General features: G+C 45.6%; 2 protein-coding genes across 3 annotated transcripts in view; one reads left to right on the top strand and one right to left on the bottom strand.

Annotated features, from left to right (window-relative positions):
* LOC149333440 (uncharacterized) overlaps positions 1–16,869 on the bottom strand; it is a 67,523-nt gene that overhangs the window by 33,419 nt on the left and 17,235 nt on the right. The gene's annotated exons all lie outside the window — the stretch shown is intronic.
* The window catches only part of LOC149333439 (sulfotransferase ssu-1-like), a 37,029-nt gene continuing 31,141 nt past the window's right edge, over positions 10,982–16,869 (top strand). The window contains exon 1 of one of the 2 annotated variants that reach the window (XM_089558682.1): positions 10,982–11,239. Coding sequence is in view for 1 of the 2 variants with exons in the window: in XM_089558681.1 (XP_089414807.1) it covers positions 15,621–15,635 (15 nt within the window). In the remaining variant the exon portion in view is untranslated. Of the gene's footprint in view, positions 11,240–15,551; positions 15,636–16,869 lie in introns of those variants that run through there. The other variant, XM_089558681.1, reaches the window with a different exon arrangement.

Here is a 16,869-nt window from a genome sequence, read left to right as displayed (position 1 = left end):
GTGGCCGACTCTGCACCCACGTCCGATCGCTCGGCGTCTCCTAAGTGACCACACGTCGCCCACATATTTCGTAACCCCGTCATCCGTGATACGTTCCCGTACATTACCGTGCTCCGCCACATGCCACATCACGACTGGGGCAACCTGCCTGAGACCCTCGGTAGAGATTACAACATTATCCAACCTTCTGCGGCCAGACCCTTACTTCTGCTGAGTCTTTCGGGCCAGCAGCCGAGCGCCGTAACCACTGAGCCACCACGGCGGAGCAAATTCGCGATTGTAACAAAGCTGATTTCACTGCCATCAACAAAGAACTCTGCTCATTTTTGGATTTTTTTTTGCCACTATGTCAGGATCGGTCCATAGAAACTAACTGGCGCATGTTCAGAAATAAAATTTCAGAATTAATCATCCGAAACGTCCCCCTTAGGGCCGCCTACACCAACAGCAAAGCATTTGTATTGTTATGCAGCAATGTAGTTCTTTATTCTATTTATAGTTTACTCCCCATCTATTGCCGTGCTCCAAGCACCGCTTTTGACGCGGGGCAACTGACGAGTCAAGAAGCCAAATTGCGGATTTTTTTCTTCGCCCTCTGTCTGTTTCTTACGTGACGTAAATTAAAGAATATTTGATAACGAGTGGAGTTCAAGAGATATAAACCGTAGCAGATGGAGGTGAAGGGAAGGTGAGAAGATTACACTGGTAAATATCATTGGGATAGGGTGCCTGCTCTGGCCAAGGGTAGCGAATCCTGGAAATCAATGGACGAAATGTCTATGCAATAGATGACGCCTTAATGCTTTTGGCGATAAGTGTCCCAGGCCACTGAAAGGAATGCTTCCCGTCACTGCCTTTAGCTGGCCACTCATTTAGGTATCGAAGGCCATAGGCGGGCCGGACAGCTTTATCGGTGAAGCCTCCTAACAGCCAGGAACGCCTGTGAGCAATTCGCTTTTAACGATGCGACGTTTTAGCTGCAGATACGGCAGTCTCTGTACGGTGCGTCGATGCAGCTACCCTACAGTCGCTCGAGTGCGGTATGCCTCTGGCCTCACCGTTACAGCAGCTCAGATTGCCGTCACAATAGAAAAGAGCAGCGGGAAGACTAGACGAGGGACTTTATACCACGACATCGGCAAGGCGCTCAGCTTTCATTTCATCCGATGTAGGCGCTTCGGTTGCTATGCTTCTGAACCAACTTGAGAGTATTGGAACAAGGACTATGCCTGTCCCATGCCAGTGTGTGTCCTGTCGGTATCTTTTCTTGGTCGCTTGTGTTTTTTAGCGCTAGCTGCCATGCCGCACGCAGTGAATTAATTAATACTTGCCAGTGACTTAAATACCCGTGTATTAATTGCATTGCGCTATCTTCAAATCAACTCGACAAACCAATTGCGACTCCCTTATTGGGATGGCAGTGCCATAAGACCTTACGCAGGTCTTTGATACTATTATACGCCAGGACTAAATTCTAGATATTATGTTTGTTAACCAAAAGCTATCACAAAGTGGTTACGACTGTAAAATTGTGGAAGGCTTGTCCTATCACAAGGATGTTCTGCTGATGTCTGGTGTGATCTTTGAACGCAGTAGGCCTCATTTACAGGTTGTGAGGGATTTTGCCCGCTCTGATAGCATTTTTCTTGTTAATGTTTTAGCGTTGGTTCGTCGCCACCCACTGATCTCCACTAGGGGGCTGGATGGCGCATCGGGCGCCCGAAAGTGAAGCCACCGGAAGTAAGTGGCCTTGTCCCGGAAGTCATCCTTTGGCAGTGCATGAAATTGGACCTCAGCACGGTTTTTCATTTCGAGGTTTGGTTTTCCACTCAGCATTTCGTCTTTTCATCGTTCTCATCTTTTTCTATGGCAATGCCTACCTGCTGCGCCGTCAACTGAGCGAGAAGACCAGCAATGTCTTCGGGAAAGATGTTCAAAAATAAGGGTTCATTGCATCGCAATGCGACGACACTAGCAGACGACAGGACGTCGCTACACACAGCAAGTATGGAACCTCGTCCGCTCAACTCTTGTGTCGTCCCGTTGCTCTAGCGTCGCCAACTCTGCTCTTTACTGTGATGCACGTTCTCGCGCTCAAGCCCAAATCAATCTATCAATGGGCGGAAAATTTAAGGAAGGATAGGCGGAAACCTTCACCAGGCAGCCGACTTTGCGGTGACCATTTTTCCAAAATATGTTCAGACCGGACCCGAGCGAGCGCTGGGCTAATATCTGGTGAAGCGTCGACGATGTTCGGTTGGTTCACATTAGCGCCTCCAAAAGGTGTGGTACTGCTTTTTCGACGGAGCGTGTTATGTGATGTTTCGTACTGTAGCAACTTAAGCCTGAATGGGATTTTATCCGTGATGCTTGGTGCAGTTGGCTTCTAACAACGCTTCTCACGCGCTCTGCAGCCTTCGTCTTTCTTGTCAGTCGGCTATTTCTCTTCCGCTGTGCAGCTGAAACATGTCTGTGCTTTGGTTAAAAGCATATCTGGAAGGTAAATGACACCCTGAAGCGATAAACAACACCTGCCATCATGAGAAGAGTCATTGTCCGCCGCAAACTCTTAACTGAAACTGCGGCAGCTGTAGAGCGAGTGGCTCTTCGAGAGTAAGGATTTCCGCGCCATCGTTCGCCTTCTCTTTGCTACACGAAAATTTGGTTATAAGATGACCTAGCCTCATCGTCATTCCAGTATTTCTCATTTAATTACGCTTTGAAGAAAAGAGCCAGATAAGAACACAGTGTTTAATGCGCGTACTCCTTTGGCGCGGCGGGGTGAGACCTGCATGCCTGTTTTCTTCGGTTTCTCAGAAATTACAGGGTTCTGCACACAATGTTCGCATTTCTCGCGTTCAGCTTACTTGTTACCTTTCATACAACAGCAGACATTACACCAGAACAGCGCAAAAAACTGAGAACGAAAGAGCGAAAGACGCGACTTTTTGCATTGAAATACATAGCACACACCCGACTTCCGGGACAAGCCGTCCAGCTTCCGGTGGCTTCACTGACGCTGGTTTCGGAAAGCGGGAATGCGGCATCCAGCCACCTAGTGGAGATAAGTGTCGCCACCGCATTCTCAGCCATTGTATCACTTGGCTATTATTACCACTAATTAAACCACATGAACCGAAGCTTTTTGCTATTAATAAATGTCAATTGATCACTTTTTAATCCATTTCAAACGTTCAACCGGCTTGGCTTGCGTATTTTCTCACAATTTCGACGTACATGGCTGTTTTAACATCCGTCCACTATATCGACGTCTGTGTCTATTTCGACGTCTAATCGACTTTCTCGTCTCTGATTAACTAAGCAATTACTCCACGTCAACCAAATTCGACGCGCAGCCACATTTTATCATCCTCTATCATATAGAATCATTATTTTGCTCTTAACTTATCCTCGAACGACGCAAGGGTTGCGGACACGTTTTGCGGACACGAAACCGCCGACATAGACAAGAAATGCTTTCGCATTAAGTCAGTTCCCGCTTTTTTGTTTATTAAGGAGCAATTTCCGAAGAACGCAAGGAGACTTAACTTCTGCAGTGGACACCAGAGTGCGCAGCAATCACTTTCTCAGTGATATATAGGTGCTCACGTGGACGTTCATTAACTCGCCATCGGTAGGGCCAATGTAGACCGTGACACAGCACAAGGGAATAGATTAAACTGCGACACCACACGGCACGAACTGAGACCTACGGTTCGTGGTATAGATGCGCTTCCCGCTGTGTTATGCAGGCTGACGAGAAAGGGCAGCCTCCAAGTCACAACAGCCCCTCCGTTTCAACAGGAACCCGAAAGAAAGCTCCATCCCACTTAATGAGCACCAGCTCAGCAGGGTGTCGCAGGGTTCGCCATTCTGTTCTTTGAACCGTTCGCCGCCATACGGCTTCCTGGAACTTGTTAAGGGCGGAGGAGATCACGCTTAAGTAGGCGCATTGCTCGATTCTTTTTAGGGGATGGGAGGAATGGTGGATGTATTTATTTATTACATTAGATACTGCGAGCCTTTACAGACTAGCTACAATGCAAACAGTGCAAAGGTCAAAGAACAGCACAAAATATTGTGCATTCGAATAATTATTTCAGGGAAAAAAAGAAACAGCAAAACCAAGCAATCTGAAAACATATAAGGAGGGCAGAGCGCCTTCTTTTTTTGCTCTTTTTTTCAGTGGAGATCCTGATTCTTGCAAGGGAGCAAATGAAATGCCAGCTTCGCTGCAACCGATGTTAGGACATAGGAGGGAACCAAGCGTCGGCGAGTAGCTCAAACTGTTGCCGTAAGCTAGACTCCGGGGATTGGATGCACTACCGACTGAGAGCATTGAGAAAGCGCAGTGTGACGATGCTTCCTGCCACGAGCTTTGAATGAGCCAAATGGTACAACAGGATAAGTTTCGCATCTCTTCGTTAAGGGCCCTAGCAACGTGAGCGGAATAAAAAACCAGCTTAAGGTAAAGAAATTTGTTACAGCCTGTTAAAAGGAATTCATTGCTCACCTGGAGAGAGCCGAAAGCGCCACAAAAAACCTTTTGAACATAGATAAGAAAGTAATTAATTCATTTCATCTACCCAAGCGCAGCCATATAAGGCAGCAAAGAAAAGCTAGATTGATTCCTGAGAAACGTTTAGTTAACGAAAAATTCGCCCTGGTACGAGGTTCGAGCCTGGCACCACCCGTTCACCAGAGCAGTCGCTGTAGCAACTCATAGATACGTCAGTAGTGACGGGAATGATACAAAAAGGCTAGGTAATCATTGGCGTACCAGAAAGTCATGACGCCTGCTCCGAAAGCTTTTAAGAGCAGGAGGAGACGTTGTTCCTTAGACGCAAGACACAGGTCACACAGAACTGCGGCAATGCATGGCCTAAAACGCCTTGCATTTCTCTCAAATAATAAGCCCCTTTAACAAACGGAGAAATTAGAACGAAGGTAAAAGGTAGCTCCTTATATTTTTTTTAAGAAAAAGTTTCTTTATTTTGCTTGAGCAAACAAGGTGACGGAAGAAAAAGCTGCTTAGTTGCAGCTTGACAAAGCTCCCGCCACCCAGACAGCAAGCACTTGCACAGCACATAGTTTAAAAAAAATTGATAAAACAGTCCTCTGAAATGAGCAGTCAATTGTCACGTGCAGAACAATGAAAAAAAAAATAGACGCTTGAAACAAGATTTTAAGAAAAAAGAAAAAAAAGAGAAAAAGAAATCCGCGGTACAGGTTAAACAAAAGTTTTAAAAATTCCCTTGTGCGACATTTGCAGAATGTCTATTTGTTTTTCATCCAGTTCATTGAGCGCATGCAGTATGGCGTGTTTTAGTCGTTGTTTTCCGTACATTGTACGGGAAAATGGAATGAGCCATGGTGACTGATAGCGAAATGAATAGGTATTTGTTGTTTTTTGTAGTCTAGCTAAGGTCAGAAATGTCTCAGAATTTCCTTGTATTGCATTCTTGTACTTACTTAACAGGTTATAGGAGTACATATCTTCCACTTTTAGAATGCAATGTTTGAGAAAAAGGGGTCCTGTGTGCTCTAAAAATGATGTGTTTTCAATAATGCGGATGGCCCTTTTTTGTATTAAGGCAAGTTTATTGATGTTTGACTGGGTGGTATTTCCCCAAAGCAGTATACAGTAGCGGAGTTGTGGATAGAAAAGGGCATTGTATAAGAGCTTTCTTTTTGCTAGTGGGAGGGTGTGACGGTGTTTGTTTATTGTGCCTACAATCTTACTTAGCTTTATCGACAGATGTTGAACATGCTCGTTCCAGGACATGTGCTCGGAAAAGAACACGCCAAGCGTTTTCACACACGTTTCCAGCCCAAATGTATACGGACCGAAAGTAATGGTGGGAGATATTCCAAGTAGGACTCCGGGCGCACGAAAAAGAATACATTTTGTTTTGGATTCATTTAGTATCAGGCTATTTTTTCGGCACCATTCCTGTAGATTGTTACAGAATAAACTGGCATCTGCTTTTGTTTCTTCTAAGTTTTGGCTAGATATCAATACCGTGCAAACGTCTGCATATATGACAACAGTGTAATCTCTGTAAATTGTGGGTTCCTTCCTCTTAGATCTAAATATATGTTCAAGTTGTTCTATTTTGTGTATAATTTGTGACATCTAAATGCTTGTGACTTTGTATTAAAAGCAAATTCTGCCGTAATCTTTCTTACCTTTTGTTGCTGTCTGCTGTCTGTACAATGTTGCTGCCATTGTTTTACGGAGGAAGTGGGTGCACACCTTTTGTCAAGCCAATCTAGCGATTTTTGGGTGCACCTCCTAACAACACCTGATGTTTAAATGAAGGCATTTGCATTGCATTTGCATTTATTAACTAAAGGATCCCACCCACGTATGACCCTCAAGAAAACTTCTAACCTGCAAAGAGCTCTTGATAAAAATTCATCAACCACTTAAAATAAATGTGGTTGGTTTTTAAACACAGATCCATTTTTGAACACGATTTTGCGAAGTGAACAAATCCAGTTTGTGAGTTTCAGCAATGAAGAACAATTCCAATTCGGGGAATGCGCTGTTAAGGTGCAAGGCAATCGAGCTCAAGCTCAGTGCACAGGTACTTTGTCATCTGCTTGAATAACGCAAAAAGAAACGGCAAATAAATGGGCGCCCCAAGTCACAACAACAGCCCCTGCACATTTGGCGAAGTAAACTGAGAGAAAGCTCCGGCCCTCTTAATGAGCAGTGACCCAGCAGGGTGTCGCAGGGTTTGACATTCTGTTCTTAGAAGCGGTCGCCGCCATGCAGCTGCCTGGAGCTGCTGTCGACAACGGGAGCAGCAGTACCCGCGGCCAGGCGCCTGTACGAGGACATTGTTAGCGGGGAGCGGCCTCCAAGAGCCTTTCGTGAGAATCCTGTGCAAAAGGAGGACCGTCTACGGGGTGGGTCAAACTGAAAGGTCGCCTAAGAAAGACGTTTGTGCTCTCGCCTTTGGACTGTAGTTTAATTGTTTAGTTGCTTTCCTTTACTCGGCGTCCCCACCTTTTCTTGAATACTCTGCGCTCCGAACGGGAAATTTAAAGCAAGGCCAGGGCAGGCGCGCACATTGTGACACAACGCCAACAACAACCCGTGCATATTTCCCTCCCTCACCCACGTCCTTACAAATTTTTTCGAGCCAATCCTCCATTACCCTCATCTTACCGAGAGAAATCCACTCAAGGTAAGGTTGTCCACGTCTTCATGCGGCTCGCCCTCCTCAGGATGCCCATTTCTGAACAAAATATTCTGATACAACTAAAGAACGAAGCGGAAAATGATCCTCAAAACAGCCCCTCCAGGCAATTGCGTCGACTGATTCTCCCTTCTCCTGCTTGACCATTCCCCATTCACCTGCCAGCAGGTGAATGGGGAATACCGACTGCTTAATTGGATTAACCGTGGCTTCGTGAAAACCGGTGGACGCCACTGACCGTACCTCTATCCAACTGTAGCATTCTCCATGATCAACTATGTGCTCAACGAAGTCTTTTCATTTTGTTTTCAGACTGAGTTAACGCATGGCATCGCCATCAATTTCGCTAAAAATATTTCAATGACTTCCACTAGCAAGAAACGGCCGCTTGAATTCACGCATAACACTCACAAGTACATTCTAATGCATGTGAATAAATTCGAATACCTTGGCCTTTCTTCAGGAGTAACCTCACATGGTAATCACATCGATGTAATCTGCTCTGAAGGGCTGGAGCGACTTGAATGCTAGAGAGAAAGTTAATGCCTCCTAAATCACTAATTCTACTTCGCTTCGAGTAAGCGTCTGCCATGCGGTCACCTCACTTAATAACTTCACAGGCATATTTTAGCGCAAAAGACGAGACGACGCTTTGTGCAGTGCGCTATGAACATCGTGTACAAGATTCCCCTGTCATATGGCAAAGAGTACATCGGCCAGACAGGGCGCTGTATAAACGATCGACTCCGGGAGCATGCAAATGATATCTACAATAAGGCACGTACTAATCTGGTTGACCACTGCAATGCTTGCACCAATTGTGAGCCCCGTTTCCTTGTCGTTTCAATCCTTGGCAGAAGTGCTCAAAAAACTGCCCGTGAAACCTTGGAAGCTTTCTTTATCAGGAAAGGGGGACAGCACTGCATTAGTGACGCGTATATCGTTCTGTATAATGCCGAGATAAATTTCCTATCGCGTCTTATATGATTTCCTATGTCGATTCCAAATTCCTTGGTAGGAAGCGCTGGCGCAGGCCAGAAGCGTATTTATATGCCTCGCTCTCGCTTCAATAAAGCAGCTGTAAGTAGCGCCCGTGTTCGTGCTTTCTTTCTGTCGTCCCGTCTTTTGTGCTAAAATATGCCTGTGAAGTCTGAACACCAACTAGCCTAACATTTAACACTTAATAACATATATCGAAATCATAATTATTTGAAAGTAAGGTCGTCAGATTTATTTACAGCCGTTACGAGCCCAAGTTTTCCCCGCCATCTCATGCACACGCTTTATCACTGGATACGTTGTCGTATAAACGAAAGTGGTATTGCCTAATTATGCAGCACAAAATCGTGCACTCGTCGATTAAGATTCAAGCACCTATCTCACTGATGACCCCTAGCACGCGAGTTGCCCGGCGGACTCGCCCATTGAACATACTTTTTGTTGTTCTTGTTGTTGTTGTTAGCCATTCAAATCATGGTAGATTTTTTTGTTCCATTGTTAAGATTGCCTGAAGTTTTCTTTTCTTCCCCAGACTGTTCAATTATGTAATCGCTTATATGATTCTAGGTGTTCACTACCGACTAATCAATTTCAGAATGAGCTGCGCATCCACTTCTTTGGACGACCTTGTATTCAAACGCCCCGTAACCCATCCGTGCTATGTCTCTAACAGCAGAGACAGCGATATCAGTAAATCAATAAATAAAAATTAATGACTAAAACCTTGGCGTCAAACAAGAATACCCGTTCGCGCGATATTGTAGCTGTATAGAAAGGCTAGTATAAACACTCTGCCGTACCCACTGACGTATTGATGTGTTGTCTCTTTCTAGTTTCGTTCTGTCCAGTGCATTAATTATTTCCGTGCTCTAGCCAAGTAGTGGAACAGTGTGCAACGTTATTCAAGGTCTGGCCCATTTGTCTCCCACCAAGGTTTCGTGTACACATCCACTGGCAGTGAATAAAACGTTTATACAACTGAAGTTTCCCCTTCTGACTTGTCTCATGAGACCGCAGCATGTATTGAAAATGACGGAAAAAGACAACACTTATTTCTTGAGGTGATCCATGACCGGGTCCGTGTTCGGGACGGTTCTAGACCTCCCTCGACATGATGACCATGTAGTGAAGGAAAGCGCCCTGAGAAGAGATAGTTCTACCCTGCCGGGCAACTTTGTTCTCCGACGTTGTCATGTCTGCGCGGCTTGTCCGAATGAACCATTGCATGCGTACATGCGTTTAGAATCACGCGGCTGTTTCTTGGTGCCACCGGAACTGCAGTGTGAGGAAAAGTACGATCGTGCAAATTGTACATTTTCAAAACCGAATCTAACGTTTAAATGTGGGCTTGTTGATTAATACTTCTGACCAGTAGCATAACAAGAACAAGGCATCGGCGAACGAGTAGACACACACTGCGTTCACCGGTCCCTTGTCTTGCTGCGCTACTGGTCAGAAGATTGGGGTAGTTAACAACCGAATCGAATCCTAATCGAATAATCACACCTAGGTGTATTCGATTCGACTTGTGGTGTCCGACCGTGAACGGCCTAAACGTTAGCAGTGGTGGTGCTGGACAAGGCCATAACTCATTGAATTATACCTCTAACTGTAAAAACACGCAACACTGATTTTGATAGGGGGATACGAACAGGTCGGTATAATGCTCTATGCCCACCTTGTAGTACGCATTCAAAATTTGCCTTTTCTTGCTGCTGGCGACAGCGAATAACCTGGCTCCACGTCTTAGTAGATTCGGCAATCATGTTTCATGCTTTATGCCACTGCGTCCACGAAGGCCCTCTTATGCCAAGCTGTTACATGAAAGGGATACGAGCTATGAGCCATGGCCTGAGAGGTAACAGTGATTGTTAGTTAACTAGGTTAGTTCAACATGACGGTACCCTGCTGCGGCGGCGACTCTCTGAGGCTACGTTTGAGCACTGTAAACGTTACCGCACCAAAGGACAACATCGCGGGCTGAACCGTCTTGCTCACGTGGAGTAATCGTCAGAGCGGACCGTTTTAAAAGCTCTCGCAGACACAAATGACTGCTTTTGTTTTTTACTTGAGTGATTTGTAAACTATTCATGCACTAGGAAACAAATAGTTCAGAATAATTTGGTACACGCCCTATTAGACGCGTCCTGGCCATCGAATAGGGGGATATTCCTGTCGCTATTCGTACATTTTTAATAACCACACAGCGCTGAACTGAAGGCTGGAATTTAATGGGTCCAAGTTAATGAGATTCATTTGTTTATATTGTGTTCCCGAAGAGCCTTAGGAGTCGCGATAGAAGCCTTTCTTCTTTTCTACAGTTCTTTTCTACAGTAAAGTATACTAGCTACCATTACCATTTTCCTTGCACGAAAAGGCTTGCAGTGCAAACTGTACTAAGTCACGATAGGATCCCGTTTTCTTTTCTTCAGTAATTCCTTCCTCTTATAAAGTACACTGCCCTTATCATTTTTCTTGCACGAAAGGGCTTGCAGTGCAAACTGTAGATAGCTCCAAAAGAAGGAATGTAATTGTGTTGAAGTGATAGTTGTGAAGCATGACCGCAGATGTTCTGGGCACAATCCGAATCTTCCCGCCGATTGGCGTAGCGCCCTCTCTCCATGCGGTCGTGAGACGAGTGCAAGACGTTCTACCTTCTACCTGGATCTATGCCAGGGGCGCTCTTCCGCCGCGAGAAGGCGCTCGCTTCGCTTTCTTTCACTCTTTCCACTATTGTTGGCCGCGTCCTTAATCGCTAGCGGAGCACCGGGGGGAAGAAGGTGGGGCCTTCCAATTTCGCTGCCCGTCTTTCCGGTTCGCGGCGAGGGGCGCGGCAGTGCACCAGTTCCCCCTTCCTCCGCTTCTCAAGAAACGCGTGCCGCTGCGACATCGATTCCGCTGCGTACGCCCAGCCGCTGTGGGGTCTCGCCGAGCGAAGGACAAGCGCTTGGCTCCAGCTTCTCCTCGTCTGCTCCGCGCACTACAGTGCAGCCCGTATCCACTGAGTGCGCGTAGTCTAGTCTGCGAAAAGCGTAAGTCGCTCCGCTTTCTTCGCGGCGATGTCGACTGCTTGGTGCGTGTTTTAGGTCGAAGGCTTTTCTCAACAGTATATGGGCTATGAGGTGGAAGGGCCAGGGAGTTGTATCAGCAGTCAGCATCGATGGCTGCTTTTTGAAGTAATGACTATAAATTCGCGGAGTCATTTGCCAGTGCATGTGAATAATATCGTATCGGGCGGCGTTACGTTATTGATGAGGCATGCACAGACTTCAGGAATGCAGCAATTTAGAGCAGCGTGTTTTTGGTTCTTTTGGCAACGCAGTATGTCCATATGCACTTCCAACAGTCGAAGTTTTCACGGCAGCCAAAAATGCCCGTGGAAACTTTCGCATAATATGGAAGATATGTCAGCTGGAGTTCCCGGTTCATTTATTAACGATGGCACTAAATGGAAAAGGGAGAATGAACACCGATGCTCAAGTATACTTTCGGCGGCGACTTTGCACTGAACGCTACTAATTTGACACTGATGTATCGAAGCCAGTTGCAAGCAAACGCACGCGTCATTCCTTCTGGGCAAGTTGCAGATTTGTCAGAGTAACTCGGCTCTGTTTAAAAACTATCAGCATTATATTGTTAATAACGAGCTGCGCATGCATAACAGCATTCTGTAAGCTTAACCATCCGCAGCTGCTGAAGTAAAAAGAATTTGCAGCATGACTTCAGTAGTTCCTCTTTGCTCCATGTGGCACATCTTTCAGCTCAGTGAAGAACAGCGGCCAGATTTTCGGGGTTGGTGGTGGTGGTAAAAACTTTGCTGCTGCGCCGAGATTTTTAATGGTATTCAACCGAACGACCGCCTAAATTCGCATGCCGACACAGAGGTAGTGTGTACGAATTCTTGAACATTTATTGGCAGTTCACTTTTTTTGTTGTTGCTATGACCACTTTGCTGCCTACCGAGAAATCAAAAAGTCAACGTTAACGTTCGTTAGATACTGCTTCTGTGACGTTCACGCGCAACAATTTTGAAGCACCTACCTTTCTAATCTTCGACCTTCCTCTTCTATCTATCGATGCAATTTGCCCGCTTGAATTTTTGGCTGCAACGTTTCATTCGGAACGGATGCATTCTTAGCTGCTTTTCAGTGTCTGCAGACTCGTGTTTGAACCGAACACTTATCTCCGTTTTTTTTTCTTTTTGGTGTGGAGTTAACGTAGAGGTGTTGCAGTACGCTTGCATGATGTGCCGTTGGTCAAGGATTTTCACTTTCGACATGGCGGGAAAGTGGCCTGTGAGGAGTAGATAACTCAGTGGCAAGGCGCAAGTTGATTGCCAGATAATAAAAGAACGGGTCAGCTAAAAGCGACTGCACCAGAAGACGGACCTCGCAACGAGCGTGTTGCAATCGCAGGGGGATAATCCTGGGGGACGGAAAATACCAGCAAGAACCGCGCTTCCCTGCGACTGCAATTTCAGCAAACCGCTTGTTTTCCGGAGTGCTCGGGTAGCGTAAATGGATGGGTTTTCGTTGCTGACGGTGTTTGTGCGAGCGTACCTTCATAGCATCCTGAACATACAGGTGCGTGAAAAGTAGAAAGGAACATGCAAGCGGTGGACACATCGATTCCCAGCGCGTTCTATCAGCGGAAGCGCGTGCAGACCACGAAGGTCCAGTGGCCGCACTTGCAATTTTCAGGCTCGCCTTAATGCCAGCATGGTCGAATTCGAAAGCGTGCTGCTTCAGTAACCACAGAATCTTTTTCATGCCCTTATCCTCGCCTTGCTAAACCACTGCAAAAAACTGGACACTTACATTGCGGAAATATAGCACATGCCCATGCACATATGTTGGCGTTAATAGTCGTATTACAAAGGCCAACACTTTCGAGAGGATCCGAACCAGCCATTAATACATGCGGATAGAAGCGCCCCCTTTTAAACGTGCAGGTGGCAGTTGGTACCTTGCACTGCATTTTTTCCTCTATTTTCTTTACGAAATCCGTCAAACGTAACTGCACTTTATATAAATTCTCCATTTTTGTTCGAATACAATTGTTAGTCTTGCACTTGTTGTTGTTAGTTGTGACCGTACGTTCTCAATCTGTTTGAGAAACTAATCTTCAACGCTTTTTGCGAAACTTCCACCGCAGATTCAAGATCATTGATACCTCTAAACCTAGGGAAAGTGACTGTGCCTGCATCTACTTCAGGATGAATGCTTCCGCATTCTAGTATAAAATTTTCAAATGTTTCTTCATATTCCACATTCTACACGTATGTCATCATCTCGGTTACATTTCTCTTGTAGTTTCGCGTTCAATGACATGATTTTCAAAGAATAGGATGCTTCCAGTTGAATTATCATAACACGATTCCTTCCTGATTTTTCTTTTGCAATTTCTGTGCAGTTCTACTGCCAGCTTCTTTTGCACTGAAATAATCCGTTTCTTACCTTTGCGTATTTTACCTCTCGCTTAAAGCTTTATTTCTCCACCGTTGTTTCCTGCATACTTAGTGGTTAGTTTCCTTGTCCTTTTCCACCACTCTGAGCCAACCCAGTCAATGCAAAAGTACTTAAACGCCTTAGCTGCACACCTTTTATAGATCAGTGCCGCCGCGGTGGCTCAGTGGCTATGGTGCTCGGCTGCTGGCCCGAAAGACGCGGGTTCGATCCCGGCCGCGGCGGCTGAATTTCTTTGGAGGAGAAATTCGAGGCCCGTGTACTGTGCGATGTCAGTGCACGTTAAAGAACCCCAGGTTGTCGAAATTTCCGGAGCCCTCCACTACGGCGTCTCTCATAGCCTTAGTCGCTTTGGGACGTTAAACCCCATAAACCAACCAACCAAACCAACCTTTTATAGATCAGTTTTCTCAGGCGTTCCTCATATAGTAGTTTACTCGAAACATATCCAGCCCACATCCCCGTGTACTTCCTCGCTTGTGGTTCTGGCGTGGGCAGCTAGTGCTAACCTAACAACAGCTCCCTTATTTGCTTCTAATCTGGACTGAACTTCGGCCCTTAAACACAGAACCACATTCCAGATACTAAGGTCATACTTCTTTATTCCTTTCCAAATACCTCCCAGTACCTCAAACTTGCTCTAACCCCATAATGTCTCATGCTTCATTATCGTGGAGTCTCTTTCCCCTTTCGCTGTAACGTTCTGTCCATGCTTTTCCTGTATGTCTGTCATTCGTTTACCTTTGCGATGAGATTCTGCAGGTCTGGATATTTCATAGCCTTTTATTCTAAGCATCTGATCAGTGGTAGCGTTGAAATCAACAGACCTGACTTATTTAAATGCGCTACCGTGAAGCCGAGAGCTTCTGCTTTGTCTCCACAAGAGTTAACGAGTCTTCCAAACTTCCCGGCTCTTAGCTAATAGTACAATGTCCTCCGCGTACACTAAACCCAAGAGCCACTGCTCAGTACGACCGTTCCACCTAATCCGTACGATAGATTATAACCTAGATCACTTTCCTATAGCCTTCTTTTCATATTTATCATATAAATCATGAACAGCAGCAGTGATACAGGTCAACTCTGCCTTAATCATTTGCGTACTTCTTATTCCTTCCCATGTAATTTCAACTTTACATTTCTTCAGGAAATCAATTATCTCTTGACCGATACCTTCACCTTTCAGTACGTTCCACAGGAGTTCCCTGTTGACGTTGTTGTACGCACCACTTATTTCCAGGAAGGCGATATACAGAGGCCTGTTCTCCGCCTCAATTATTTCTATGCATTGGGTAACCACGAAATGGCTTTCGTCTGAGGACCTACCCCTTCTGAAACCGTTCTGAAGTTCTTCGAAAACCTTCTTACTTTCTACCAGTGACTGCATTTTTAATTTCCCACCTGCAGTGGCAGCCTGTACATAACACGTGTTATCGTAGCCGGTGTGAAGGATTTCGTTTTCACCCTATTTTCTTTCCCTTTATAAATCAAATTAATTCTACTCTTTTGCCAGCTGTCCGCAATTGGCTCATTGTTATATCTGTCTCCAATGCTTTGCACGGGGTTTCATTGCTTCTTAGACCGGACTCCGTGATGAGCTTGATTGGGATTTCATCTATCCCTGCGGAGGTGCATTTAGGAATATTTTCCTCCGCCTTTTTTCAGTCAATACCTGTCTATTCTAAGCTCCTTTCCGTTATGCTGCCCTGTGCTCCGTTGAAATCGAGGAGGTACCCAACCATTGCTCCGGAATTACTCAGCTATAACTGATGTAATGGATTTCATAGTCTCTTGTCCCTCTAGACATGTTCCCTATGCTTTTTAAATCTATTCCTTCTCACTTTTATTCGCTTTACACAGACTGTTTATATGGTTCCAGAATTTTCTTGGCCCACCTTTAGGTGCATCGCGAACTTCAGCCACCTAGCGAGATGTGAATTCCTTTATTATGCTCTGGAGAAAGGTATGTACATTAAGTTTTTATTGTCGATAATATTGTCAATCTTTTCTATTTGATCACAGCCGCGATAAAAGAACTACGATCGACAGAGTAGAGAGCGCAAAGCGCTCGCTTAAATAGTTTGTCACCCAATGTGCCTACAATTATTTGATTTGATGCATAAGCGCCCGCAAAAAAAAAACGCCCAAAAACAAGGCGATACATCAAGCTGCTCATCGATAGCGGCGAAGAATCTCATGTGAAACAATTCTGCGCCAAAAACGAAACAAAAACTAAGAACAATACTCCACTTCGAACGGACTCGGCCGCCAAGTCAGCACGCGAACCGGGATCCTTTAAACAACCGTTACTGGGTCACTGTGGCTAAGAGAAGGCGCTCCTTATCCCTTAACAACACCGATGGCATTCTGGCGCAAGTCTCTAAGTTTTGTAATTTCACCAGCCTCGATTATTTCCCTCGTGGTTTTCCCGGCGCTCCCGCCCAGCGTTGCTGTCCGTTCAAAGAAAGGCCCCTGTTCCTTGCAGCGTTCGCTCGAGCAGCGGAAGCGCGTGCAAACAGCGAGGGTCCGGTGAACCCATCATGCAGTTATGATTTTTCCTCCTTGAAAGGGCGAAGCCGCGCTGCTTTCATCAATATCGGTCAGGGGCGCTCTTATTGCTTCATGAATGAAAATGGCAGCGACAGGACTGAATGATGCTTTCAGTGGTGCCGCAGGACAGGTTGTGCTAAAGTTAGCTCAGGGTGTTTACGACATAAGAGCAGTAGCACCGCAGGTGTAGGTCGTGGTGTTCGCAGTGCCGGAAGTGCTGATACAGAACGAAGAGGCTAACAGGGAAGTCGTAAATGTTAAACGGGAAATAAGGAAGTTAAAGCAGGAGAGAGGCTTTGAAGTGGCAGAAATATACAGAGAAGTGCGTGGAGCAAGCGTTGCCAGAGAGTTTGGACGAGATGGAATCCATTTCAGTGGATGGTTCGAACAGTTGGACGCAAGGAGACTCACCAAGATGGGCGCAGAAATGTAACAGCACCAGGTAACCCGGAAGAACACTATTCTTAGTGGAAGTCTGCGAGCAGAGATCGCTTAGAGACTGGCGGGCAGTACATTAGCCTTTTTGTTTGTTTGTATATTTACTTACAGGATGCTGCAGGCTAAGTGCCCAAGCACGAGTGTCTTACAGATATAGTATATAATACAACTGTACAAAACAGAAACATACAACTGTATGATCAGTACAA

This window comes from Amblyomma mixtum, chromosome 8 (assembly GCF_055824585.1).
Source record: "Amblyomma mixtum isolate Tamu chromosome 8, ASM5582458v1, whole genome shotgun sequence".
NCBI classification, from domain to species: domain Eukaryota; kingdom Metazoa; phylum Arthropoda; class Arachnida; order Ixodida; family Ixodidae; genus Amblyomma; species Amblyomma mixtum.
Note: the sequence above shows the minus strand (reverse complement) of the source record. Positions and strands in the feature narration are given on the sequence as shown.